General features: G+C 53.4%; 1 protein-coding gene and 1 long non-coding RNA gene across 4 annotated transcripts in view; one reads left to right on the top strand and one right to left on the bottom strand.

The window, feature by feature from the left end:
* MFSD4A (major facilitator superfamily domain containing 4A) overlaps nucleotides 1-24,433 on the top strand; it is a 29,213-nt gene extending 4,780 nt beyond the window's left edge. The window contains exons 2-10 of the mRNA XM_055334181.1: nucleotides 6,091-6,289; nucleotides 6,919-7,179; nucleotides 10,217-10,385; nucleotides 10,804-10,919; nucleotides 12,258-12,431; nucleotides 16,525-16,672; nucleotides 19,939-20,009; nucleotides 21,365-21,485; nucleotides 22,621-24,433. Of these exons, the coding sequence (XP_055190156.1) occupies nucleotides 6,091-6,289; nucleotides 6,919-7,179; nucleotides 10,217-10,385; nucleotides 10,804-10,919; nucleotides 12,258-12,431; nucleotides 16,525-16,672; nucleotides 19,939-20,009; nucleotides 21,365-21,485; nucleotides 22,621-22,676 (1,315 nt within the window). The 3' untranslated portion in view covers nucleotides 22,677-24,433. The remainder of the gene's footprint in view (nucleotides 1-6,090; nucleotides 6,290-6,918; nucleotides 7,180-10,216; nucleotides 10,386-10,803; nucleotides 10,920-12,257; nucleotides 12,432-16,524; nucleotides 16,673-19,938; nucleotides 20,010-21,364; nucleotides 21,486-22,620) is intronic.
* LOC129515328 (uncharacterized) lies at nucleotides 16,525-21,354 on the bottom strand. 3 transcript variants are annotated; one of them, XR_008665569.1, is made up of 4 exons: nucleotides 20,157-21,354; nucleotides 17,821-20,023; nucleotides 16,915-17,276; nucleotides 16,525-16,659 (listed from the first exon to the last, which is right to left on the bottom strand). It is a non-coding gene; the product is annotated as an uncharacterized LOC129515328 (long non-coding RNA). The 3 variants fall into 3 exon arrangements; XR_008665568.1 differs by having other exon boundaries at nucleotides 19,901-20,023; XR_008665567.1 differs by having other exon boundaries at nucleotides 16,915-20,023.
* Nucleotides 24,434-26,891: the final 2,458 nt, after the last annotated feature.

The following is a 26,891-nucleotide window of genomic DNA, read 5'->3' as shown; positions in this document are numbered from 1 at the left end:
GCCACCCGGGCTGCCCTAATTTAAAAATTTTTTAAAAGTAACCTCTACACCAAGCATGACTCCCAAACCCACAACCTCAAGATCAAGAGTCTCACACTCCACTGACTGAGCCAGCTAGGTGCCCTTATCTCAATTTTTAAAAAAGATTTTGTTTATTTATTTGACAGAGAAAGAGAGAGAGCATACACAAGCAAGAGGAGCAGCAGCAGAGGGAGAGAGAGAAGTAGTAGCTGAATAGGGAGCCTGAGACAGGGCTTGATCTCAAGACCCTGAGATCATGACCTGAGCAGAAGGCAGATACTTAACCGACTGAGCCACCCAGGCGCCCTCAATTTTTTAAATGAAGAAAAATCTCAAAACCTAAAATTTTCTAAATTCATCCCACCCCTTAATTCACTCATCCAACACGTATCTTTTGAGCCAGACCCCATTCTCAGGGTGAATATGATGGACAAGGTCCATGTTCCCATGGAGCTTAGGCTCTGGAGCACCATGTAAGTGAAATGAAGGACATAAATAAGGGTGAGGATGACAATACAGAGTTGGTCAGGGAAGGCTGCTCTGAGGAGGTAACATTTGAGCTGACACCTGAATGACAAGAGGGAGCCATGCATGCCAGTAATCGGAAAAGGGTTCTGGGCTGACCCATTTGCAAGTCCACCCAACATGCAGGGCTTGCACCCCAGCGGGCCAGAAATATCATCACACACAGGGCACAGCCCCAACCTAAGTCTAATAGGGCCTGAGTCCTGCCTTAGGCTGGGATCTCCCCAAAGACAGGCTTTCCTCCTCTTCCCTCTGAGTCTCCCCAGCCTTAACACAGGGCCCTGAGCGAGCTGGGGCATCATTGTGGGGGTGACCAGTTCCGGGGGTCCTCTCCTGGCCTGCTCCGTCTAAGTTACCTCTTCCCAGTTGGCCATGTGGAGCCGTAGTCTTCAGCCTGCCCTAGCTCTCAGGGTGTGCCCTGACCCCTGGTTTCTTGTCCCGAGCCCCCACTCCTCTCTTGCAAGCTGCCTACTCCTTTTGGGGTGGAGAGGGGGCAGGGATGCCTCTGACTTCTCCTGGGTTCAGGGCACCTCTCTTCCCTGGTCCCTCCAGGAAGAAGATTATCAGGATGGGCAGGGGGATGCCCCAAGGTAAGGATGGGAAAATGTCAGTGCCCATCCTGGGGTCCCCCCACATCGAGGTGGCAAGGGACTGGTCCTCAGCAGCGTTTTTCCCCACCCCGGGGTGTAGAGGGCAGGAAGGACTGGCTGACATCTTATCGCTTAAGCCCTTCCCCTGGTTTGGAGCCAGGCAGCCCCTCCTCTTATCACAGAAACAGGAGGGCCAGAGCCAGCACCCTGGCAAGGCCAGGTCAAGGTGATCACATGTACCCTCTGGGTAAAGCAGAGCACCTGAGCTGGCAGGGGGAGCAGCATGCTCAAGGTCACTCAGCAAACTGGTGGTTCAGGCACCTACAGTGGAACCACTGCTAGGCTGGGGGAGGACCTGGCTCCCTGCTCTCCCTCCACCACTTCACCTTCCACGTGGAGCCATCAATGAATAACTTGGACATTTCTCAGGCTTCCAAGGAAGGGTTCCTTAGACTTTCCAAGCTGTCCCTGCATCTCCCCAGGCCTTGGGGGAGTGAGGTCCCCTCTCTAATTGGCCTTAATTAACCTCTGAACCTGGGACCAGGGGAGGGAAGATCAGTGACCTGATGGTGGATTGAGAGTCAAAAAACTGGATCCTGGTTCTGTTCCCCCATCTGGGGACGGCTCCTGATCTATAAAATAAGAGGCAGGACTCTTAGGTCCTTGATGCCACTATAGCAGCTCCCGAACCAACCTCCCTTGGTCACCCCAGGCCAGCAGGCTCTGCAGCAGGAACAAAGAGGCAGAGCCTGGCTGGAGAATCTGGGAGCTGCTGAGGGTACTTCCCTGGGCCTGGCTGCTGGCAGAGAGGGGGTGAGCATCATTGAGGAAAGGGGCTGCTGATGGCTGATGGCCGGGGGAAGATCCCAGGGAGTGAGCAAAGGACTGTAACATCGCACTGACACCGCCTGGCAGCCTCAGAAGGCAGAGCTGCCGATCCCCATTCTAGCAAGGAGCTAGGTACTCACCTGTAGAGGCTCAGGGGGCCTATGTGTAAGTGCCTTGCCCCGAGCTTCCTGCTGGGAAGTGGCGAGTTAGGTCTAGGACCAGTCTTTTTTCTTTTAATTTTTAGTTTTCTATTGGAGTACAGTTGACATACGTGTTATATGAGTTTCAAGCGTGCAACATAGTGATTTGACACTTTTTATACCGAGGACTGGTCTGATTACAAATCCTAGTACATCTGCGGTGCCAAGGCTGTTTTGACATCATTATTCCATAATTTTCAATTACCCACATTCCTGGAAGGGGCCATTGACCAAAACCATTAAGTGACCAGGCCAATTAGTGTATTTCAGTCTGGCTCTGGGATGTATCTGGGACTTCTTTTCTCTTGGCAGCCATATGCCATTCTGGAGAAATGTGCTCAGGCTGAGTTCTGGAAAGCCCAGGCACAGCTCTGCCGAAGCAAGCGGGGAGGGCAGGCAGTTTGCTGGGATTAAAACACAAGCTTTCCTGTGCTGCAGCTGTCCCCAGGAAATGGGGACACATCTCCACCCCCAGTGCCCAGGAATCGCAGGCCCAAGATGGGCTTCGCCCTCCCCAGCCGGAGCTGTAGGCGAGGCGGCAGGCTCAAATCGCGCCCTAGGGGTTGGCAGCAGATGCAGGAAGGGCCTTCCCAGGCCAGTTTCCCTCCAGCCTCTCCTTTCTGTTGTCTCATCCTTTCCTGCCTGTCCCTGGGCCTGGGAACAAAAATCTTCCCTGGGGGCATTGAGTGTCCTCCAGAAAGACAAGGTGAAAAGGCACAAATGGGAGAGCAGAAAGGCCTATACAGGGCAGCCCACTGTGACCGTGGCCCTCCCCCTCCACCCCGACCTCTCCAGCCTCCTACTGCCCCCCTGGCATCCTGGCCCTAGCTAAGGCTTCATCTCTTGCCTCTGTCTCTCTGTCTCTGTCTTTGACTCCCTCTGTCTCTGTGTCACCCATCACAACTCCCACGTCAGGCTCCTAAGGCTCCAGGCCATCCTGTGTGGGTGACAAGACAAGCCTTCCTCAAGCTTTTTGCTCATTTGACTAGCAACAGCCAGCAGCCCTAGATGGAGCACCAGCTCAGGGCCAAGCCCGGTGCCAGGCACGGGGTTCCGCAGTGAACAGGCTGCGGCAGACGCCTCGGGAAGCTTGCCACGGAGCCAGCAGTCAGAAGATGAAGTGTTTGGAGCCTCCAGAACACCCGCAGAGGGACCACTGGGGCTCACGTTCTCGCCATGCCAGCTGTTCGCCGCTGCTCGCTAAGCCTGTCATTCAAGGCTCTGCAGACTCTGGCCTTCCACTCCCTCCTGGCTGCCCCTCTCTCTGGCCTGCCTGGGTCTGTGGCCCATCACCAGCCCTTTTATTCTCTCTCTCCCTCCTCCATGGAAAAGCAGCATGGTGTAGGGATTATCAAGACAGAAAACCTGGGTTTGAGTCCAGACTGTCAGCTTCTGTCTTAGCCTCTCCCAGCCTTAGTTTGCTTGTGGTTCAAACAGGCACAGTTGCAAAGCCTATTGCCTTGGGCCTGTACACAAATGTCAGTTGCTATTTTTTTTTTTTCCCCGTAGTCTTCTTTCCACTCTCATTGACTGATCCCAGGTCCCATTCCCTCCGGACTTTGCTACAAGACTGATTTTTTTTTCCAAAGATGTTATTTGTTTATTTGAAAGACAGCATGAGCAGGGGTGGGGGGCAGGGGGAAGAGGAATTGGAAGAAGCAGACTCCCCACTGAGCAGAGAGCCCGATGCAGGCTCTATCCCAGGACCCTGAGATCAGGACCGGAGCTGAAGGAAGACAGTTAACCCAGTTAACCGACTGAGGGCACCTCTACAGAACTGATCATTAACCACGTTAATGAATCTAGGTTTTGCAGGGCAACGATGATGATGGGTTAACTCTTCAAGGGTCTGTGCACTTAGCTAGGGGCAGCCACGCTTTACTGCAGACTGGTGAGCCAGGTGGTGGAAAGGTCACCCCATCCCATGTGCCAGTTCAACAGGGAGAATGGTTGAGGGGGAGACAGAGGACCCACTTGCCATCCTTGAAGTCAGGCTGCCTGAGGGAAAGACAGAGTGAACGATCATGAGAAGCCAGCCATTTTCATCACCTGCAGAAATGTGGGCATCCCCTCTCTGCTGGGTGCCAGGGAGCAGAGGGAGACTTGAGGCCAGGTTGCGGGAGGCAGATATTCAGGAAGGTCAGCGCGCAGCCTGGGCGTTCAGCTCCAGGGGCCGGCAGAGCAGGGGTGCCAGGTAGAACTGGGGCCAGGAGAGACCCGAACAGGCCTCCCCACAACACCATCCTCCCTGTCCTCCTCCTAGTGGCTGGGGTGAAAGGTCATGGGAGTCCCCCCTTCCTGCTCAGAGCTGGGAACAGACAGGGGTCATGATCAGTGATCTCTCCAAGAGATCAGTCTGAGAATAAGAAAAAATAATGAACTAGTGCTATCAGCAGAGCCCTTCTGACAGAGGATTTGATCAAAGACAGGCCAAGCACAGAACCAGAGGGGTCAGAGGCAAGAACCTCTGGGGAAAGATGTAGCCTGGGAGCTCTCCTGGGGGCCTCTCTCTTTGCCCTAATGTGCTGGCAACAGACCAGTCTTCTTGCCACAGGCCCCTGCCCCGTTTTCAGGTCCAGCAGCCAGAACAACTGTTCATAATCTGAAAATTATAGCTCTCTCTTCCAGAACCTTTTTTTTTTTTTAAAGTAAGCTCCAGGCCCAACATGGGGCTTGAACTCATAACTCTGAGATCAGGAGTAATGTGTTCTGCCAATGACCCAGCCAGGCGTCCCCAGAACCTTCTTGCTATCCAATGTCCTTTACCCACATCAGTCTTTCAGAGTGGTTCTGGAAAATACAAGGCATCCTTCTTTCCTTAGAGTCTGGTTATTAGGTAGGGTGTACCAACAAGACCCTGATGGAGCCCCGGACGGTCCGTCTACTCGCCCACTTGTGCGGGAACAGGCCCTCAGCCTGCCTGTTGTGGGCTCCTCTGCGGGAAGGTCACCTACCAGACACCTCTCAGTGAGGACAGCCACCAGTCCTCCCTTCCAGAAACTTGCGGAGCCAAGATCTCTGCCCAAGGGCTGGAGGGAGGAAGGAAGGGTGCCAAATTACCCAAATTCCTTGGCTGAGAGCTTTGGTTCAGGTGGCTTAGTTGACATCTGTAAAGGGCCTGGCCGTTTTGCCCTTCCTGTGTGGGGAGAGCGCATTGCAGCCCAGCTGGTGCGGGTGGGGGTGGGGGGTTCGGGTTCTACCCCGTCCCACCTCCAGGTTGGTGCATATGGCACAGTACCCAGAGACACTCAAAGTGGATTCCCCTCGCACATCCATGAGAGGGACAGAAATATCTTTGTATATTATAGTTTATAAGTAAACTATTATTTTCCTTTTTTTAAAGATTTTATTTGAGAGAGAGAGAGAGAGAGCATAAACATAGGGAGGTAGGGAAGGAGTAGGCTCCCCACTCAATCCCAGAACGCTGGGATCATGACCTGAGCCAAAGGCAGACAGACGCCTAACAGACCTAGCTCCCCAGGGGCCCCTTATTTATTATTTTAAAGACTTTCTTTTTAAGTAATCTTTACGCCCAGCGTGGGGCTCGAACTCACAACCCTAAGATCAAGAGTTACAGGCTCTATCAACTGGGCCAGCCAGACACCCCTGTCAGTAAACAATTTAAAATTGCTTGTAAGTAAAACAGTAGCGGTTACGCTTTGTTAGGTGTGCACGGTGTGCCACCTCACACGGTTTCTTGAGTTCTCACAGCCACCCTATGAGGAGGGATGGTTACCTGGGAAGACCAGGGCACAAGAAACTTCTCGCCTGCAAACCTCTAGTGAGTGACAGAGCTTCTTCCACAGTCCCCTCCCCCCTTCCACCAGAGGCTTCTCCAAGGCTGTCCAGCCAAGGGAGGCCATGGAGGAGGCTCTTGATTTGAAGGCTCTAGGCAGCCCCTTGACCTCACCCTTCTACCACTGCAGCCTGGCCCAGTCGCTATGGGCCCTCTTCACATCTTCCCTGGCCATCTCACTGGTGTTTGCCGTCATCCCCTTCTGTCGAGACGTGACGGTGCTGGCCTCTGTCATGGCGCTGGCGGGCCTCGCCATGGGCTGCATCGACACCGTGGCCAACATGCAACTGGTGAGGATCTACCAGAAGGATTCAGCCATCTTCCTTCAGGTGAGCCCACAGGCGGGCATGGGGCTGGGTGGTGGGCAGCCACGGGGGTGGGGGGTCCCTGGGTGCTCTCACCTCTCCCAGTCCCCTCCCTGGGGCTGGGTGTCTTTTCATATAGGCCAGGTGATGGTGCAAAAAGGGCACCAGGGACTCAGTTCGGTGTGGCTACCACCAGCTGGGCCACACTGGGACGCTCTCTCTGGCCTTGAGTCTCGTTGTCTCTAAAATGAGGTCATGCTCCCTGTGCAGAGTGGTCACAGGAATCCAGGTGCTCCGGAGAAGAGCTTCTTTGTGAACTGGAGAGTGCCATGATGGCAGGGTTTCTTGCTGCTTTCTTGGCTCCATCCCCCTCTCTGTCTTTCTCTTCCTGTCCAGTCCTTCCCTTTATCAAAAGCTCCCCTTCCCTCTGGGGTGGTAGCTGGGTGCGGTTAAGTTTTGGGAAAGAAGGAAGTGGGAGAGATGGGAATCGCCACTGTCACCACGTTATCCCAGGGCCAAGACAGTGGTTGAGAGGAACTTCTCTGCTCCCCCCTCTGGGGCCAGGCAGGGGCTCTCCAGATGGGGCACGGGGGGGGGATGGGCTATGAAGCCTGGGCCATCCCCCACCCATACCACTTCTCTTCTCTCCCCAGGTTCTCCATTTCTTTGTGGGCTTTGGTGCTCTGCTGAGCCCCCTTATTGCCGACCCCTTCCTGTCTGAGGCCAACTGCTTGCCCGCCAACGGCACAGCCAACAGCACCTCTGGCAGCCACCTCTTCCATGCGTCCAGGGTCCTGGGCCAGCACCACGCTGAGGCGTGGCGTTGGTCCAACCAGTCGCTCTCCAGGCTGCCTCCGCAGGATGGAGCAAGGACCCGCGTGTCGTACGCCTTCTGGATCATGGCCCTGATCAACGTGAGTGCCACTAGGGCAGGGCTGGGTGGGGACAAGTGGGCAACCACACATGCCAGTCCGCACCAGCTCCCAGCATAGATTCTTCTGATTCTGAGCAATGTGCTGCTGGGCTGAATGTGCCCTCAGGAAGGCAAGAGCATGGGAAGCTGAGTCCCTTAGGGATGCATCCGAATGCGAAGGTCGCAGGAGGACATCTTGAAGGTCCTCAGTTGTGACAATCTATGATTGTGATCTCAAGGGAGGTAGCGCCGTGAGCAGGTTCAGCATGATGGAATCAGGGTTAACTTTCAAGCCATCTGAGACTCCAGGGGAAACCAGCTCTTTTCCTCTGAGGCCAGATGAAGTAGATCCTGGGACGGCGCACCGTAGGACCCGTAGGCTCTTCCCCGGGTCCTTCATCGCCGCTAGGATTCTCCGGTGCCCTGCTGTGAGGTGGGCTCCTGTGAAGGCCAGGGGATGGACACGATAACTTCCGGGATCCTGCCTACACCAAGGCTGCCCTGGGGCAGAGCGACCACTCGCCGTGATGGCGTCAGTTACTGAGGCCGCTCTGCACCCCAGCTGTCATCTTCCCCTGTCAGCCTGACTCTGTCTCTGGCTGGAAAGCTCTGGTGCTCTGCAACCCTAGACAGGGCCCCCAGAGTAGCACAGGCTAGGGCCAGAGGCACAGGCAGGGAGACTCCCCTGCCCTCTCTCCAGCTTGGGAAGCACTTGTCAGGAACACCAGGAGTGGCCCTGGCCTCCTGGCTTGGGCCCGCCTGGGCCGGAGGTGTGGAGTATTCCAGATGACCATTTCCCTGGGTGATGGAGGCACCTGATGGCTTGTCACGACTTGGGGCCTCGGTGTGCTCCAGGAGGCAGGCAGGCTAGGTTGGGGCACCCAGCTGCTGTTGGGCCTCAAAGCGATGGGGTGCATATCGCAATGAAAGGGGTCTTTGAGATCATCCAGTCCCACTGAGCACGAGGGCAGGGGTGTCATACTGTCCCTGGTGCAAGGGCCTGGTAAGTGGCTAGGAAAACGTTGCCTAGACTGGAACCCTGACTCCCCGCACAAACCCCCTTCCTGTCTCTGTGCCTGGCGGTGCTTGTTTTCCCTTTCTTCTCCTTTGTAACTTCCCTTTCCTTGTACTAGAATCTTCACTCAGGGCTCTCAAAAACGCTCGCCCCTCTTTTGCTCTGTTTTCTGCCCATGCCAATCATTGCTTTGAAAACGATACAGCTCTGGGCCTGTGGCTTCCAAGGGCCACCTGCAAGGGGAAGGAGTAATCGCCAGTACCATGTCGAAGCTGAGACTCCAGCACCAGGAAGCCAGAAGGTCCAGCTTAAGCTGAGGGATGTTTTTCTCTTGCCCCTCAAGGTGTAGACTGGAGGCACTTTGTTTGCAGCAGGATTTCCGGACTTTTTATATTGGTTTGTTTCTGAAGATAAACAGTCCACCAGAGGAGAGAATGGGGCTGTGCATGTTCACACACACACACACACACACACACACGCACACACGCACACACGCACAGCCCACCCAGCACTCTCTGACTCTTGAGGTGGAGCTTGCCTTCTCTGAATGGGCTACTTACAAAGACAGGGTGTGTTCTGACCGGCCCACACCAGCCAATCCCCCGTGGAGTCCTTCCCACCACCCGCCTCCCTGGAAAGCCCCTCTGCAGTGACCAGGCTGTTGTACAGCTGCTTCCCCTTGGCCTTCACCTTGGCATCCAGCCATTGCAGGCCTCTGTGTGATGGTTTCCTGTTTCCCCCATCGGACTGGACTGGCAGGAGGGCTTGTCTCCCCCGTCAGACCAGGACTCCTGAGGGCAGGGCTTGTCTCCTCCCACTGGGGCCTGATTTGCAGTGCTGTCCGGGCGCTGCGTCTGACCTGGACTCATCTCTGAGTGTGGAGGGAGGCTCCCAAGGTGTCTGCACCAGGGCGGTGTCCAGAATCCTGGGAAAACAAATCCTGCTGCCTCCTGCCTCCACAGGGGCTTCACTGGCAGGCCGGAGGGGGCCCCCCACAAGGCCTCCGAGGGAGCTTCTGCAGCTCCCCGGGCTGCCTCTCTTTCCTGAGCGAAAGGAATCGGGATGAGGCTGTGGCAGGAAGGGCAGAGGTCAGACTTGATGAAGCGCTTCCTGGCAGCCAGGTGGTTAGATGCGGGCAGGGCACCTGAGGGAGGCGGTGGAGGCTTCTCCAGGCAACGGCAGAGGCAGGAGACATTTCTCATTGCTCTGGGGGGTTCTCGAAACCCAAGCAGCTCAGTGTAAATAGTGCGTGGAACGCTGGGCTTGTGTGTGCGTGTTGCTCAGAGCACTCATCTGTCAATCAAAAGCTGTGCATGTCTCTGCTTTCCAGTTTGGACACGAAGCCCCTGCGGACAGCCTCCGTACCTCCAAGGGGGCAGATAACATCACCCAGATGAGCCCTGAGGTGGCGTCGGCCCCAGACAGAGTCAGGGTGCCCGGGCTCCAACCTGGGGTGCCTGGGCTCTGCTGCACGTCAGCTGTGTGACCAGGCACCAACGCCCTCTGGGCCTGCAGCTTGCCGTCTGGTCTCTTCCCATTGTAACTGGTTATGACCGAGTGCTACCTCGGAGCCTCAGTCACCCCGTCTGGAAAATGGGGATAGTGAACAAAAGCAAGCTGTCTTTGTAAAGTGTCACATGACCTACCAGCACCAAGCAGCGTGGGGGCCATGCTTTGGCACCATTCAGAACGAGGATCTTAGGAACGAGTTTATCTCTGGCATCCCTCCTGCTCCGGAGGCCTGGTGTGAGTCCAAGTTTTGCATGTGACAAGGAGCTGTCCTCAGGAAAACGGATGTGGTTTAGGTTGGGCGGCAATTAAAACAGCCTGCCCTGGGTCAACACACCTGGCGGCATGAGCCAGGGCCGGCCTGTGAGTGGACACTTGGAAAAGAGCTGTGTGCCATCAGGACCGTGGGCGCACATGCCGCGAGGCCAGGTGGAGGCGTGTGCAGCGGGCCGGGCACGGGAAGGGGACAGCCTGATGGGACCAGGGCTCTCCTGACCCTCTGCCCACCCCTCAGCTCCCGGTGCCCCTGGCTGTGCTGTTTCTGCTGTCCAAAGAGCGGCTGCTGGCCTGCTGCCCTCAGAGGAGGCCCCTGCTCCTGTCTGCAGATGAGCTCGCCCTGGAGACCCAGCCTCCTGAGAAGGAAGATGCCTCCTCCCTGCCCCCAAAGTTTCAGCCGCACCCAGGTGGGGGCTCTAATGAACTTCCATGCCCACAGCCCCGCACCGAGGCTTCCCTTGCCCCGGAGGGTGAACACGGGTCACAGGGAATGATGGCTGGAGACGAACCGTGGCCCCTGATGGTCTCGTGAGGTCATGGAGCAACCTGGTCGAGAGTAGGGGCAGCGGGCTTCTGGTTCCAGCCTCCCCTCTGCCTAAGCCTGCCTGCGTCACCTGGGGCAAGTTCCTGGCTCTCTTGGAGTCTTGCTTCCCCCGGGACTGAGATGGGCAGGGGCTGTTGGAAGGTGGTTGGAAGCCAGAGAAGGTGGGGGGCAGTAAGTGGTCCCCATTCTGCCGGGCTCTCTACCTCCCAGCCGCTCCCCCTGGGCCTGCAGAGGAAAAGGAGCAGAAACTAAGACTCTCCCTGTTCTTGTGTCCCATCCAGGGCACGAGGACCTGTTCAGCTGCTGCCAGAGAAAGAACTGCAAAGGAGCCCCTTATTCCTTCTTCGCCATCCACATCACAGCCGCCCTGGTCCTGTTCATGACCGATGGGATGACGGTGAGCTGGCCTGTCTGCCCTGAGACTCGAGCTGGGGGTGGCAAGAGAAAGGGGAGCACCAGGGTTTCCTGGGGACCAAGCCTGTAGTACAGTCGAATCAAACATTGAAGCTAACTAAGTACAAGTCCTGGGGGACACGGGCTGCAGAGTTGTTCGCAGCCCCTTGGTGCTGTGGTCTTCTGTCCCAGCCCTCTGTTAAAGACAGGAAATAAAGTTTTCCTTAACTCTCTGGATAGGGGCTTCTCTGGTTTGCTGCCAAGTGCGGGCTACCCACCTTTTTTAAAAGGGGCAGAGCCCAGGGGCACCTGCATGGCTAGTGTTGGTTGAGTGTGTCTGACTTCGGCGTTGGTCAGGATCCCAGGGTCCTGGGATGGAGCCTCGAGTCTGGCTCTCTGCTCAGCGGGGAGTCTGCTTCTCCCTCCCCCTCTGCCCTCCCCACACACCCCCCCACCCCACCCCTGCTCATGCATGTGCTCTAGCTCTCTCAATTAAATAATTAAGTCTTTAAAAAAATAAACAAATAAAGGAGCAGAGCCCTGTTCCTCCAGGTAGAGGTCATGCCATGTAAACTTGAAGGCACTCTGCTTCCTGGAACACATTCCAAACCTGGACTTCTCAAGCCATGTTGTAAACAAGCTACAGGCAGGCTCTGGGCCCAGCTATGTATTTTATTAGTGACCTCTGTTAGACGATTTAGTGTCTTTCTCCAGAAGTCTCTTAGAATTAGAGCAGATACCTTTGAATGGCTGACTGATTAATTGATGGCCGTATCAGGGACTCTCCAGAGAGAAGGTCCTAAGAAAGAGATGACCCAGTGGAAAATACTCGTGCCAGTACTGGTTGACTTTCAACGCTGTGTGACCTTGGGCAGCTCACTTCTCTCTGCCCGCTCACTGCTCAGCTGTGAGATGAGACACTCTTACACACCTTATTTTCAGCTGTGGTACCCTTCCTTCGACAATAAACTTTCTGTGGGATCCTCCTAAATCAGGCCTGCGGTGGAACTCTGCTCTGGTTGAGGGGTGGGAGCAGTGCCCTGTAGGCCCTGACCTCTCAGGACCCCCTGTGGAGACCTGGAGACACCCACCTCCCTACCCCCCACATCCCCAGGCCTGACCCCCTGGGCAGGTGCAGTCTGTAAGCTGTGGCACCATAGGTCCTAGCCTCAGCTCCGGCCTGCGGGTGTCCTGGCTTCAAGTCCATCTTTCTTTTATTGAACCTCTAGAAGCAGGACCTGTCCTCCCTCAGCCCTCAGCACACCTGCCCCCTACCTAGGTTTCCTTTTTGGAGGGTCCGGATGCCCTGCAGGTGTGCTCAGCAGGGCCCGTCTCTCCACAGGGGGAGTATTCAGCATTTGTGTACAGCTATGCAGTGGAGAAACCGCTCTCTGTGGGGCACAAGGTGGCTGGTTACCTCCCCAGCCTCTTCTGGGGCTTCATCACCCTGGGTCGGCTCATCTCTATTCCCATCTCTTCCAAAGTGAAGCCAGCCACCATGGTTTTCATCAATGTGGTAAGTGGCCTCCTTTTACTTCTTGGAGACGCAGGAGGACCATTCTGTCCTGGCCCCACCACAGCCCCAGGACATTTGATCGGGACTAGAGTCTGCCAGCAGGATGGGAAGGTAGTAGAGGGAAGAGAGCAGAAGAGAGAGACACTGGTGAGGAGGGAACAGAAATCCAGAAGGTGGAGCCTATCTGTGTGACCTTGGGAAAGAAAGTCCCTTTCCCCCTGTGGGTCTCTGATTTTGTACCATCAAGAAAGGGGCTGCAGGAGGTGATTACTACTGTGAGTGGAACAGATCCCAGTGGACAACCAAGAGTACAGGCAAAACATGTGCTGACTTGGGTCCTCCTGTGTCACCTTGAGGCTCCGTGGGTCAGAGCCCTCTGGCCAGTGGAGACCAGGGACGCCCCCGTCCTTCAGAAATCACCGTCTCTGGGCAGCATTTTGAAACTCTCCCAGGTGCTGCTTCTTCTTCTTCTTCTTCTTCTTCTTCTTCTTCTTCTTCTTCTTCTTCTTCTTTTTCCAGGTGCTTCTTAAGTAGCCACACTGGAATGTAGGATGGCAGGCAGGGAATTGGCCTGCCTGGAAGGCAGGGGTCCAGGCAAGGGGTAGGGTTAGACTATTGTCCTGAGATGCGTCCAGGTCACCGTCAATGACAAAGGGTCTAGATTATAGATTCCTGTAAGGCCATCTAGCCCAGACTCCCTCCAGAGCTCCAATCACCTCTCTAACATCCCCTCCAGGGAGTCCACGGTCTATTTAAACATCTCCAGTGACTGGGCAGTCGCTCCCTTTCTGTGTAGCCCAACCCACTGTCAAAAAGTACTTCCTTGACTTCTTCCGAGCATTCCTGTCATTTTTAAATTAATGGTCACCCTGCTCTGTGTTCTCCTGGGTCTCCACAATCACTTCCTGGTGAATGAATATGCAGTTTGTGCAGGGTCTGTGGGGAACTGCAGGCGTGCTGAGTTGCAGGCAATGGGTCTCTGCCTTGGGGATGCTTACAGTCAGCTAGGGAAGAAGATGGGCAGGGGAGGGTGTGAGTGTGCCCTGGCCTGGAGGGTCACGATGAGGTTGGCCGGCAGGTGGGAAGCAGGCTGAGTGCCACTGGCCCAGATGGGAGAGCTCCACTGACGGGGAGGAGAGCTGGTTGGTGGAGTTTGCTAGTTGGCCTTGGGCAGGCTCTGTCTTCTGTCACCCAGGCTAAATAAAAATAAGAGAGGTGTTCTTAAAATTCCCCCAGGCCTAGAGATTTTCAGGGTGACTCTTCAAGGCTTGCCTGGAAATGTATGGTTTGTAAGTGGGGTGGCCAGGCAGCAGGAGGGGGAGCAAGAGCACCACCGTCAAAGCACTGGTCCCACCCCAGGCACACCCATTGCGAGCTGACAATCAAGAAGGTGCCAGCACCATGAGGGGTGGAGAGGTGAGTGTTCTGGGCAGAGGGCACTGCTGATTGAAAGGTCCCAAGGGGGGAGCTAGCTGGGTGGGATTGTGGTGGGCAGGGCCGGCGATAGGATGCAGAGAGAGAGAGCCGGTTGGGGAAGCAGACATGAGCTAGATCCTGTAAGGTCTTGTTTGGGGTTTTATTCAAAGTGGGAGAAAGGCCTGTAGACAGTGTTAAACAGGGAATGGACATGATCTGCTTTGTATTTTAAGAGCACACTCCAGGGGGAGGGCCTGGGTGGCTCAGTCTGTTAGGTCAGGATTGAGCCCTGCACTGGGCTCCCTGCTCAGTGGGGAGCCTGCTTCTCCCTCTCCCTCTGCCTGCCACCCCCGCTGCTTGTGCGCTCTCTCTCTCTCTCTCTCTCTCTCTCTATCAAATAAATACATACATTCATAAATAATGTTTTTTAAAAATTAAAAATAAATAAAAAAATAAAAGCACACCCCCCCTGTCGTGTGCGAGAAGAGATCTAGGAGGGGCAAGAGTGAATCACGGAGACAGCGAGGAGCCCCTCTTGCAGTCCAGGTGGTGGCAGCTGGATGAGGGTGGTCAGGATGGGTTTGGAGAGGCACAAGAGTCTACAGCATTTCTTGGGTGGAGTTGATGGGACTTGCCCTTGGCCTGAATGGAGGCGGGGAGGGAATAAGGCATTGAGGACTCCTGTAGTTACCGGGCTTTTGGCCACTGGGCGGATGGGCAGGCCATTCATGGACGTGGGCAAGAGGAGATTTGGGGGGAGGAAAAGCCACGTTCCGTCGAGACTACGTTGCTAGTCAGCCAGTCACCTGTCGGAGGGGCAGGAGGATGTGCAAGTCTGGAGCTCGGAGACAGGTCGTGGCTGGAAGGATGGATTTAAGAGGTTGGGCGTAGAGATATTTGAAACCATGGCGCTGGGCCAAAAGGGAATGCAGAGAAAGAAGAGCCAGAAGAGGCTGGGGCGGCGCCAACATGTAAAGATTGAGCAGAGGAGGAAGAAAGAGCAGCGAGGCAATGGGGCCGTTTTCTGTGCCAAAGAAATACGTTATATTTGGAACCTCAGCTCTGTCTACTTGTTCTCACATTTTTATCGCGCAAGAGATATCTTTCGCTTTGCTTCTCCATGGGCAGGAGAGTTCCCTCCAGCGTACCCCGCCTTGGGCAGCGTTCTGCCGGCAAGCCCTGAGTCCCCGTCTCAGACAGAGATCTCGCAGCGGAGACTGAAGGGCCCATGAAGACGGGTGAAGCGTAGGGGGCCCCGGGGTTGCAATTGCTTGGCTCTTCCTCTAGCTGCAGCGGGTCCCTGGGATCTACCCGGGGGGGGGGGGTGATGGTCCCTTCAGTCCTCTGGCTCAGCCAGGGTGCAGCTGGGGCTGGAGGTGGTTTCTGACACACCTTCAGGCCCTCTGCTCTATAATTTTATCTTATTTGTTTCTAGAAACAGAGATACTCAGCCATGAGATTTTTATCTGAAAGCCATGATTTTCCATGGCCTTCCGGACCCTTATGATTGGAGACATTAGAGAAGGCTCACACACACAAATTCAAGACTGATAGTTGCCTAGGGTCATGGCCCCTGCGTTGCTTCATTTCTCCACGACTCTTCAGTGGAGCTTTGGTAACCCACTTTGCAGACTTGGGGGCTGGAGTCAGAGAGATCTAGGACTTCAAGCCCCAGACTTGGTACTTGCACCTAAGTCTTCTGCCTCCAGTGCCGAGCTGCCTGACTTTCTTCCCAAAGGCATTTTGCATAGAAATTATTCAATATTGGGGCACCTGAGGTCATGATCTCAGGATCCTGGGATCGAGCCCCACATCAGGCTCCCTGCTCAGTTGTGTGTCTGCTTCTCCCTCTCTCTCTGCTGTCTGCCCCCCACCCCCGCACTTGTGCTGTCTCTCTCTCTCTCTCTCTCTCTCTCTCTCTCTCTCTGTGTCAAATAAATAAGATCTTTAAAAAAAGAAATTATTCAATGTTAACATAAAAACATTTTTAAAGAATTTAGGAAAAGCATGATCAAACAAAAATATTCCCCTGTGACAGAGACCCTTGCTGAACTAGAAAGATCTCTGGTCCCTGAGCTCATCCCAGGCGCCTCTAACCAGGGGGTGGAATCTGCTCAGGGCCGTCTGAGCTGGACCTGGGGGAGGCTGCCACAGCCACTGACCCTCCCTCTGGGCGGTGTGCCTGGATTCTCTGACGGTGGGGACCCCACCACCCACCCTCCCTACCACCCCCAGCCCCGCCAGCCTCTCCTGCTACCCCTGGGCTTCCTCTGGGAACTCATGGCTTTTAGGGCAAGAAAAGCAGCTCCTCTCCATGAGAGTGGAGGGCAGAGAGCTGGTGCCTTGGCTGGAACTCCCCGTGCTCCCAGATAGGGCCTTGGGCCAGGCGGTGCCCCTCGCCACGCTCCTCCGCTCCTCGGCGTGGATGGCAGGCCATGTGCCCCGCGGTCTGGGTGGCTCCTCCTGGAGCTGTCCTAGTTCCCAGGGCTTCCTTGGCGGCACCAGGCAGCGAGGCTGCGAGGCGCAGTGCCCGTGGAGCCCACAGGGAGGCGTCCTGGTCACGCAGCGCTGCCCTGGGGTCAGGGAGGACCTTGCCGAGTCTGGAGCCTGAAGCCCGGCGATCCCCCTCGCCCCGCAACCCCTTCCTTGCTAATCTCCTCCATCCCCGCGGTTACAGGTGGGCGTGGTGGTGACCTTCCTGGTGCTTCTTGTTTTCTCCTACAACGTCGCCTTCCTGTTCGTGGGGACAGCCAGCCTGGGCCTGTTCCTCAGCAGCACCTTCCCCAGCATGCTGGCCTACACCGAGGACATCCTGCAGTACAAAGGTAGGTGTGCAGGTGTGCAGGTGTGCAGGTGCCCAGGTGTGCAGGTGCGCAGAGCGGAGAGCTACCCCCACCCCCGAACCACTTGCTCCCACCACGCCCCATCTCTCCGTGGTATCCCAGCTCTGCCGCTGCCCCCCTCCTCCCAGCAAGGCGTGCTTCCCCTCCTGACTGGTGGGAACCGGTTCCCGGTTCATGAGTGGGCTCATTCTATCCCACGTGGCTTTCCCCATTCAACACCGTACCTGTGTCATGTGACGTCAGGCCACGCAGAAGCAGTACACTTCTCTTTCCTGTTTTCGTTTCCGGGTGGCGATGTCTGCTGGCCCACAGCTGGCATTTTGTGTGACAAAAATTCCAAGTTCAAAGACCAGCAGGTTGCACAGGGAGAGTTATGGTCTAGGAAAGGGGTTTATAACTTATCAGCAAGAGGACCTCCTTGCTTTGCTCTTCTTGTGGATATGTTTGGAGGCCGAAGGAGTAGGGCAGCGTCTCCACCCTGGGTTTGGGGTTGTGACAGTGGGGTTCTTTGATGTCGGAAGCCTCAGATTCTCTCCACGAATCTCCCTCCGCTTTCTGTAGCTTCCCAACTTCATATAGCAAAGGCCTTTTTAAAAAGTGAGTTAATTAAAAATAATTATGTTGTGAACATTTAGCATTACCCTTAGAAGTAACTAGAGTGCCCTAGGGTGAAGGAAAACCAACGCTAAGAGGAGTGATTTCTCTAGGGGAGGAGGGGGTGGCGGAAATGGGTGTAGGCGGCGGCGTGGGGGTGGCCAGAGCAATTAGAGCTAAACCCACTAGGAGAGGTGGGAGCCTGAATCCTTGAAACCTAAGGATGATCTCCAAACCCCAAGCGCCTAAGTGAAGCAGTGAATTAATCATCAATTAAGCGTCACACGTCACACAGAAGATCCCCGCGTTTTAAGCAGTCGGCCCGTGTTGGAGGATAGAGCTACTGGCTGCTCAGTCAGGAGAGGATGCAACTCCTGACCCTGGGGTTGTGAGCTCAAGTCCCACCTTGGGTGTGGAGCCTACTGAAAAATTAATTAATTAGCTAAGCCAAATGTTAGAGTGTAATAACAATAATTGGGATTGGTTGATTCTGCTCGCAGGTGATCACTCAGATCCATCCACTTCTCCTCTCTCACCATCTCGGCCTTCGTTCAGCCTTCCCCGTCCCGTGCCTGCTTGGAACACTTCACGGTGCCCAGCTTCTAATCACCGACTTCCCTGCCTCGGCAGGTGCCCACCTGTCCCCTTCACGTTTGCCTGCCTTGGTGGTTCTCAGTGCCGGTGCCACATTAGAATCCCCTGGAGCACTTGTCACACCTCCGCTCACCCTGCTCCCACCCAGGGCCTGCATCCTGGCCTTGTGAATTACTGCCGTTCCCTGCCTGCAGCGCCCGCTCTACGCCACCCGCCCCTGCACCTGCCTGCCTACTCCAGTCTCTCTCTCCACCCCTTCTGGAAGCTTCTCTAATCTCCCCTGGAAAGATGTGCCCCTCCCCTTTGTACTTGCCTCTCGTGTTTGACCAGCCTCACGACTTTTGTACCTGTTATCTGTGTCCTCTCCTCGATGACGTGTTCCCTGTGGGCACCAGCAGGGGACAAAGGCAAGAGCGTGCGCTCTGAGGTCGTTGGCAGACCCGAACGCCAGTCCTGCCTGCACACTTTCTGGCTTTGTGACCTTGTACGATTCCATTTTGTTCCCCTTTCTTAGCCTCGGTTTTCTCACCTACAAAATGGGGATGCACATACCCACCTATCGGATTGTGTGTGCATTTGAGGGGGAGATATAGAACACTTGGCTTAGCGGCTTAGTGGACTCACAGGTGCTCAGCAGACATGTCAGCTCAGATCACCTGAGTACTCTTGGCATTTAGCTTCATGCCCGTGCACAGAAAGTACTGGCGGGTTTTTGAATGAATGAGTGGACTAGGCACGGGTGCTCCTGGAACTCAGAGAAGGGAACGACCAGTGTTCAATCCCCATGTAGCTTCACAGAGGAGATAGGACGTGAACTGGCTCAGGATTTGGAAAGGCAAAAGGAAAAAGGAAAGGTGCTCCAGGGCAGGGCAGGGCAGGGGCAGGGGCAGGGGACACTGTGACAGCAGAGACAGCGCTAGGTATAAATATAAGCCAGACCAAGAGAGGAACTTGAAGCACAAAGTAGGCAATGATGATCCTGTTTTATTCAAAAAACACAAGCACCTACCATAGGTTGGCCACTGGGCTAATAGTGTGTAGCCACTGAACGAAAATTCAAGGCTCGGTGTGCTCTCATGGGCTTGCAGCCCCTCGGGGAAGGCTGCCTTGCAAACAGGCAGCCGGGTAAGGAGGAAAAGGTTGGAGGGGCCGAGGGAGACAGACAAAGAGCAACTTCATGCAGGTTTAGGGCCTGGGGGAGGTCTAAAGGAGGAACTTAAAAGGTGAACAGGAGCTTGGCAGATGGAGAGGAGGAGGAGTAATGCTCAGAAGGCAGGGAACGCACGTGTCAGAACCTGGCAGGAAGCAAGCTGGTTTCTCGGCGCTGGAGGGTATGGAGGGTAGATTGTGAGCAGGTTCAGAGGCGTCTGAGCTCTCAGCAGGGATGGGGTATAAAGGGCCCTGCAAACTACTTGAATGGGTGTGGACTTTCTCCCCAAGGCAGTTTCCCGTGTGCCCACACAAGAACCACATGGGTACCACATGGCACTTCCTGCAGGGCCACCCTGTGGAGGAGTTCATGCCCATTTTACAGAAAGAGGGACAAGTGGCCTAATCTCATGGCTAGTAGCTAACACAGCTGGGCTCGGGACCCCAGACCCTAGTCTGACCCTGAAGCTTGGACTCGGAGGGTCTGTGCCACGTTGCCGGAGCAAGCAGAGGTGTGGCCGGTCAGTGCAGCGCCAGGGCAGTGAGGACGCAGGTCTGCCCAGAGCCGAGGGCTGGCCAGAGGAGGTCAGAAAAGCTTTCTGGAAAGGTCAGTTGCAGTCAGATTGGGAAGGACCCTTCCTAATGCCAGGCCGAGCAACTTGGAATTTACCCTGAAGACAACCCTGAGTACTTGAAGGTCCTGGGACAGTGAAAGCATAGTGACGGCAGGACCTACCATCCCCAAAGCAAAGTTAAGGACTAAAGTCTGAGAAATCTAAGGAACTCGAAGTAGTCCTCTTAGGCAGTCATACCATTTTCCAGAGTCTTCCCAGAAATAACTGGGCTCATACCAGCCGACTTCTGGCTCCTTACCTTGCTTTTACTAACCCAAATCCTTCTCTTTTGGTTAGGCTGTGCGACCACGGTGCTGGTGACGGGGGCAGGAATTGGTGAGATGGTCCTCCAGATGCTGGTTGGTTCGGTATGTGGGAGACCCTAGAGGAAGGGGCCGGTATTTGGGGAGCCCCCCTCTGAGCAGGTGGGAAGAAGCGGCCAGCCACCTTCCGAGCCCACCCTATCCCTTCCCCGAGGGTCCCACTCAGCAGGCAGGGCCCCCTCCGTCTGTTACCTGTTTCTGCTTCTGAGCCAGCCTTGCACACTGAACTTCCGAATGTGGGACCTGGAGATGTGAAGGGATGTGGGGTACAGTCCAATGCAAACACAAGGCCTGTCTGGGAGTGGGGCCAGCAGGGCCCCATGGGAATGTCACTTCGCTCCCAGAGCCTGGGACGGGATTCAGTGGAGTCGGGAGTTCATTTCCCACCCCTTCTCAACCTGCCGTCCCCACCCCACCTCCCCCAGCCTTGGCCGTCCTCCACGGGGCCCGCCGTCCTGCCCAAGTCTGCCCTGATCAACAGCCAGCTCACCCACTTCTCTTCAGACATCCCCACGTCTCCTCTGTTCACCAGGAAAAAAAAATACATCTGCTTTTTATTGAAGACTCTAAGGCATATATTGTTATCCCCCTTTTATAAAGGAGGATGCTGAAAGTCAGATAAACAAGCAACTTGCCCTTGGCGGGTCATGCTTCTAATAAGTGATGGGACATACAAACCTAGGTCTGTCGGTCTCTCCCAAATGTCCCTCATCACAAACCTCCTTCCCTCTTCTGGGGCCCTGCCAGGAGGGGGAAGAGCTGCACTGAAATGATGTGATGTCTGGGGTTTGCTTCAGTGTAGGGGTACAGAGGAAATTGGTGCTAATCACTAACGTCAGTTGATGGGTCCATGGGAGTTCCATAAACTACTTTGGCCTGTGCTTTAAATTTTCCAGAGCACCTGGGTGGCTCAGTGGTTGAGTGTCTGCCTTCAGCTCAGGGCATGATCCCAGGGTCCTGGGATCGAGTTCCATATTGGGCACCTCACAGGGCTCCTCTGCCTATGTCTCTGCCTCTCTCTGTGTGTCTCTCATGAATAAATAAATGAATTCTTTAAAAAAAAATTTCCACGGTAAAAAAAAAAAAAGATACATATACAAAATCCTTTGCAAAGTTCTGGTTAGGCCTTGTAGGCACAGAAACAGTATGATCAGAATTTAAAGAAAAATATGGAGATTTTCAGAAGGTTCCAGGGACTGCAGGGGTCATGAGGTCTCACCCCTGCCTCAGAGCAGGACTCCTGCCAAGACAGCCCCCCTACCTACCCATGATCCTGCCTATCGGCGTGATGGCCCTCCACCTGACTGAAAAACCTGCCAGAGGTCAGAGAAAGCTGCTTCCTCCAGTACACCTTCATGTGAGGTTTTGATGGTCTGTATTTGTGTTTTCCCCTTTGGCAGATATTCCAGGCTCAGGGCAGCTATAGTTTCCTGGTCTGTGGCGTGATCTTTGGTTGCTTGGCTTTTACCTTCTATATCTTGCTCCTGTTTTTCCACAGGATGCACCCTGGACTCTCATCAGGTAAGGAAAGAATCTGTTTCCCCACAGAGGAGGAAAACAGAGTGGGGTGAGGCTGTGGGAGATGCCATAGATCTTAGCACGCCACAAATGCCATTATGTTCCAAGTAAAATGCAAGGAAATGTTTATTTTTCTACAGCTTCCTTTCCCTCTCTTCCTGCTGTGCCATGCAATTGTCCGGGCTGGACTCTGAGGGCAGGAGGGAATGGGATAGGCTGACTCATGGCTTCTCCGTTAGGAGAGGGGCATGGATTGTGAGCTTGGCTTCCTGCATCCCACCAAGCCATGGGACCACGGGCCAAGAATCTCTTTCCAGCCCATGTGGGGCCCTGAAGGGCAGAGTCTGCCTCCTTGGCTGGAATGCAGCCCAGAAGCCTAATTGGCCACCTCTTTGCAGTTTAGGATTTTGACTCCGGTCCAGATTTCTTTTTCAAAAAGAAATCCTTTAGGCCAAGTGGCAAAGGAAAGCTCTTTCAGGGCAGAGGCGCCTCCTAAGAATAGTCTCATTCCTGGAGACCCCAGGGAGGGGGAGTCCCAAAGCTGTTTTCATAACCCTGAGCCTCCCTGCCTTTGCCCAAAGATCCCAAAGTCCCAGCAAGTATATCAGCTGTGCATGGAGCCAGTTCTTAAGGAGCCAGGCAGAGCCCTCATCCTCTCCATAAACGCAAAAAAAATATCACAAAAAAGAGTGGAAGGGACAGGCATCTGTAATCCTATCTCTCAGGCGGCCACTCAGTGTAAAGGCCCAGAAGAATAATGGGGGCCCCGTAGTTAGCACACACTGTACCCTTACCCTGCGCCCCTCTCGGGGGGCAGGTACCTAGCCTGGCACTCAGCATGGAGGCTTCACTTAGGTTCCAGAAGCGTTTGTTAAATATGCAATGAGTAACACCTAATGAGTTCCCTATTCGTGGGAGACAGAAAGAAACCTCTATACCCCAAGTCCTAGACACTAGTTTCAACAAACTTCCTCCACCAACGGATGGTTTGCCAGAACTAGTAAGTCTGACTTTCTGCTTGGCTCCCTGAGGAGCCATAGAATGGCAGAGAAACAAAAGCCTGGGTAAGCTCTCAGATGAATACTTGCTACAGCTCATAAACGCCGCTACAACACGCTACCTGTTTTTCCTGTTGTAGTTCCTACCCAGGACAAAGCCCTAGGAATAGAAAGCCTGGAGTGCTACCAGAGGTAAAGCTGGGTGAAGGGGGCCGGCGAAGACTTCCGGCCTTTTGAGCACACCCGCCCAGGACTGAAGTGTTCAAGATGCTTGGGGGTGGCGGTGGAGGCCATCTCTCCACGCCTTGGCTTGGATCTTCTCCGCTAATCCTTGCTTGGGTAGAAGAGATTAAATTGACTTCTGGTACCTGGATCCTCCCAGGGCAAATCATTAGACGTCTACTGGATGGGTGTTCAAGTTCCCTTCCTCTTCCCTGGTTCGGACCTTTGGTCACAACTGTCCAGGATACCCAGATGGGAAGGAAGAAGACAGCCATACGCTTCACTCCGTTGGCCACCTCTTGCATGGACCACACCCTGCCTGGGTTTAAAAATCACTTTTCATTGAAGTTTGGAAGAATAGGTTGAAATTGTAAAGTTCAATGATCATTGCTAGATGTAGATATATTTTAAATTAGTCAAAAACAAACCCCAAGTTTATGCCCTGGCATGCTCAAAGGATTGATGTTGCTTTTTACCTTTTGAGAGTCCAAAGTCCTGCAAATTCCTGTCGCTGATATCAATAGTTCATTTAAAATCTATAGCATCAAAAGGAAAAGTTGACTCTTGCTGTCTTTGGGACCCTAATTCAGTGGTATGCTGGGCTAGCTCAGACTATCAACAGCAGATTGGTAAAATTTCATTTTGAGAACTGGCTGTGAAACACGGCCGTTGTTCAAAATCAAATTATAGAAACTTACAATTAATTACATTAAAGACGAAGGTAGTGACCACTCAAAACCCATCACTTCCTTAAAGTCATTTATGTGTGTTGCATCTGCGTGGCGGAAAGGTATGCTTCTGTGCATCTCTTCCCAGCAGCACTTTCAGCGATCATGTGTTTGGTGGCTTGAGATAAGCCCTGGGGGTGGGGTATTCCCCCCACAGGACCTGGCAAAAGCTGTCCATCCTGGCTTCCTCCCACCTCCAGCCGCCAGAGAGCCGGGGGTGGAAACATCTACCGGCATACCACTGCTAACAACAGTGCTAACCGGCCCCGAAGTCATCTGGGAGAACGGGACGAAGATTCTGTTCTTCTTTACTGACGCTGACAGTGCTTATAAAAGGTGTAGAAACGGCACTAAGAATTTCTCCAAAATATCTAATTTAAACTCGACATCTTTTATAGAAGGGCACAAAGCTCTTTATACCACGTCAAGTTGTTTTCTTTAACAAAAAGCTGGGACTGCCTAGTGATCCTGAGGAGGACAGGCTCCTGCCCAGGGCAAATCCCCCAGCAGCACAGAGAGAGTCCAGAGCTGCCGCTTGGAGAGGGTAAGAGCGCTGAGGGGTCCGGAAGCAGTGAAGTGGCTATCACAGTGACAGCACATGCATTTACCTGCAGTTTTCCTGTGTATGTACAAATGTACGTGGTCAAACAGAAAAAGAGGATCAAGGTTCTCAGGAGCTGGTCTCAGCGGTCTCGCAGATCAGTAGCATTGTCCTGTAAGCCGCTCCACCTGCCAGCACCATGTGTGCCCAAGGGACTCCGGCAGCCCTGGTGTGAGCCCTGGCCTCTCCCTCTAGCTGCATGGCCCTGGGCAGATAGATCACTGATGCTCTTCCGGCCTGGTTGTTGCTGTTGTTTTTAAATCCAAGTGACATTTCTAAAGGAACTGACCCTACCTCAAAGGAATTCTGAAAGAATTAAGTAACTTTGTTTGAAGCAATTCTCATTTGCCTGACACAGAAACTGCTTAGTAAATGTTAGCAATCTTTATTTTTAAGACCTCATTAGCAACTTCAAAATGGCTCATATGTTTGGTACATATTTATTGTAAGTCAAGCAGATCCAAATTCTTTTGAAAGCCGATGGTCTAGGGGTGTAGTTTTAACTATATTTGTAAATACTTAAAAGTATTTGATGGCTGCAGACTTAAATGTTCAATCTAACCGGAGTGAGTGACTGACCTGGACAAAAAGAAAGTGGTTGTATTTTTCCTGTGGTTTTTCAAAATTAAAACACACACACACACACACACACACACACACACACACACACCATCCTTTTTATACAGATTTACAAAGAAGAATCATTGGCTTAATCTAAGATGTCATGATTAATTTAAGACTATAGGAAAACAAGATTGAAACAAATCTAAGTGTATCTTTCCTGAAATAAAATATTTTAAATTTAATAAGTGTGTTATCCATTATGGACAATTGAGCTTTCATATGAAGCTCAGAAACAAATGATCAGATATTTCCCAAAGAGTGGGCTCTCTCAAAGTCTAGGTTCACGCGGCCGATATTTTAGGAGAAACAACTCTCAGGACTAAGAATCACTATTCCCTCTTAAATATAATCAGAATAGGAGAAGGCAGGTAGGTTTTAATGCGACGCTTCAGAATCAGTTACAGGGCAAGTAGGGCTTTTCACCTGATCTCCTTCTGCTAAGAGTGTTGACGTTTCAGAGTGCGGCAGGAGCCTTCTATCCCCAGCTTGGAATCTAATCCATCTGGATGCCAGACTCACTAAAGGAAGACAGAGTGACTTCGAGGTCATTCAGAGGATTCGTTTATTCATTTTAAAAAGACGTATTGAGTACCCGCTGTGTTCAAGGCTGTGTTCTGATTAGGTGCAGAGATACAGCAGAGAATGAGCTAGAAGTCCCTGCCTCGCAGAGATTACACCGCAGTAGAAAACAGATGGACGGTAAGAACTACATGCCACAGGATGAAGGATAATTGAATGCCACCGAGGAAATACAGCAGGGGAAGGGGGTGGGAAGAGGACTGTCCAGAGATGTTCTGGAAAGCCTTCATAAGGAGGCACCATTTGTGCTGGGACCTATACAATGCAGAAACAGCAACTCCCAAGGACCAGAGAAAGAGCCAACTGGGCAGGGACCAGGGCGAGAGCAGCGCGTGCTGTCCCTGAGGAGCAGCAAGGGGACCAGTGGGGCTTCAGTGTGGTGAGGAAGGTGGGTCAGGAGTCGGAAACAGGTGGGAGTGGCAGCCAGGGGCCAGATCATACAAGCCAGGGCAGGAGCACAGATTCTGTGGTTTTTATGAGATCACCAGGAGTTACGAGCAGGCAGGGTGCGTGGTCTCATTTACACAAAGTAATACTATGGCCGATGTGTGGAGGAGAAACCGTAGGACAGACGTGAGACCGGGACACCAGCAAGGGCACGACTGCCTAGACCTCGTAGGACAGGACGGTGGCTTGGACAATGTTGGTAGCGTCAGAAATAGCGAATGTGATCAGATTCAAGCTATATTTTGAGAAGTCCAAATTTGCTGATGGATTGGGCATGGGTGTGAGAAACACGGGAATCCAGGATGACCCAAGGCATGTGGCCTGAGTTACTCCATTGTCCACTGGCAGATGGAGGGGGTGGTGCTCAAGAGTTGTTTCGGACATGTTCATTTTTTGATGCTATCCTGGATATCAAGAAGGCTGGTAAGTGCAAGAGTTTAGAGCTTAAAAGTCAAGCCCAACAATAAATTTCACAGTCACATACACTTAGCACTTAAAGCCCTGAGACTGAAGAAGAAGACTGCCTAGAGAGAGAACGTAGGGAGACTAGAAGTTTGGGCCTTGCCAACCTTCAAACCAAGGTTTGAAAAAAGAATATGATCCCAGCAGAGCACGTGAGAGAAGCCACGAAGTAGGAGGAAGTTCGGGAGGGGTGTGGTCTCCTGGAAGGCCTCATGAAGAGCATCTCAAGGAGGAAGAAGTAGCCAATGCCACCGTGAGGGCTAAACATCAACCACTGGACTGGGCAGCATGGACAGTGACCTTGATAAGAGCAGGGTTTCTGGCAGCGATGACGTCTTCAAAGCACATGGGAATCCCATCAGCTGTGATGCTCCAGCAACAACCTTGACACCAATGCTCTCCATCTGGCAGAAATTATCTTTCCTGTTTCATTTTTCATTATACACCATCCTCTTAAGATTATCCCAAAGGAAGTCACCCTCAGGGACTCCAGTAACAGGGCACATTGCCCTGAGCACACGGCTTTCTAGGGACCATCATTGTGAGAGCTCACAACTGGTAACACAAGTCCTGGGAAATTACCCAATGTTAGGCTATTATTTTGTCATTAGATGCATCTATGAAATACAGAAAGTCATTAAAAAATGGACATTATGCCCCTCAGGAGGATGTGTCAACAATCAGAAAAGTTAGAAAATGGTAGATCAGACAAGCTTTTTTACTGAAGGATTTTTTAAAAAAGATTTTA

This window comes from Nyctereutes procyonoides, unplaced genomic scaffold (assembly GCF_905146905.1).
Source record: "Nyctereutes procyonoides isolate TBG_1078 unplaced genomic scaffold, NYPRO_anot_genome, whole genome shotgun sequence".
NCBI lineage: Eukaryota > Metazoa > Chordata > Mammalia > Carnivora > Canidae > Nyctereutes > Nyctereutes procyonoides.
The sequence above is the reverse complement of the archived record's forward strand: the minus strand, read 5'-3'. Positions and strand labels throughout refer to the sequence as shown.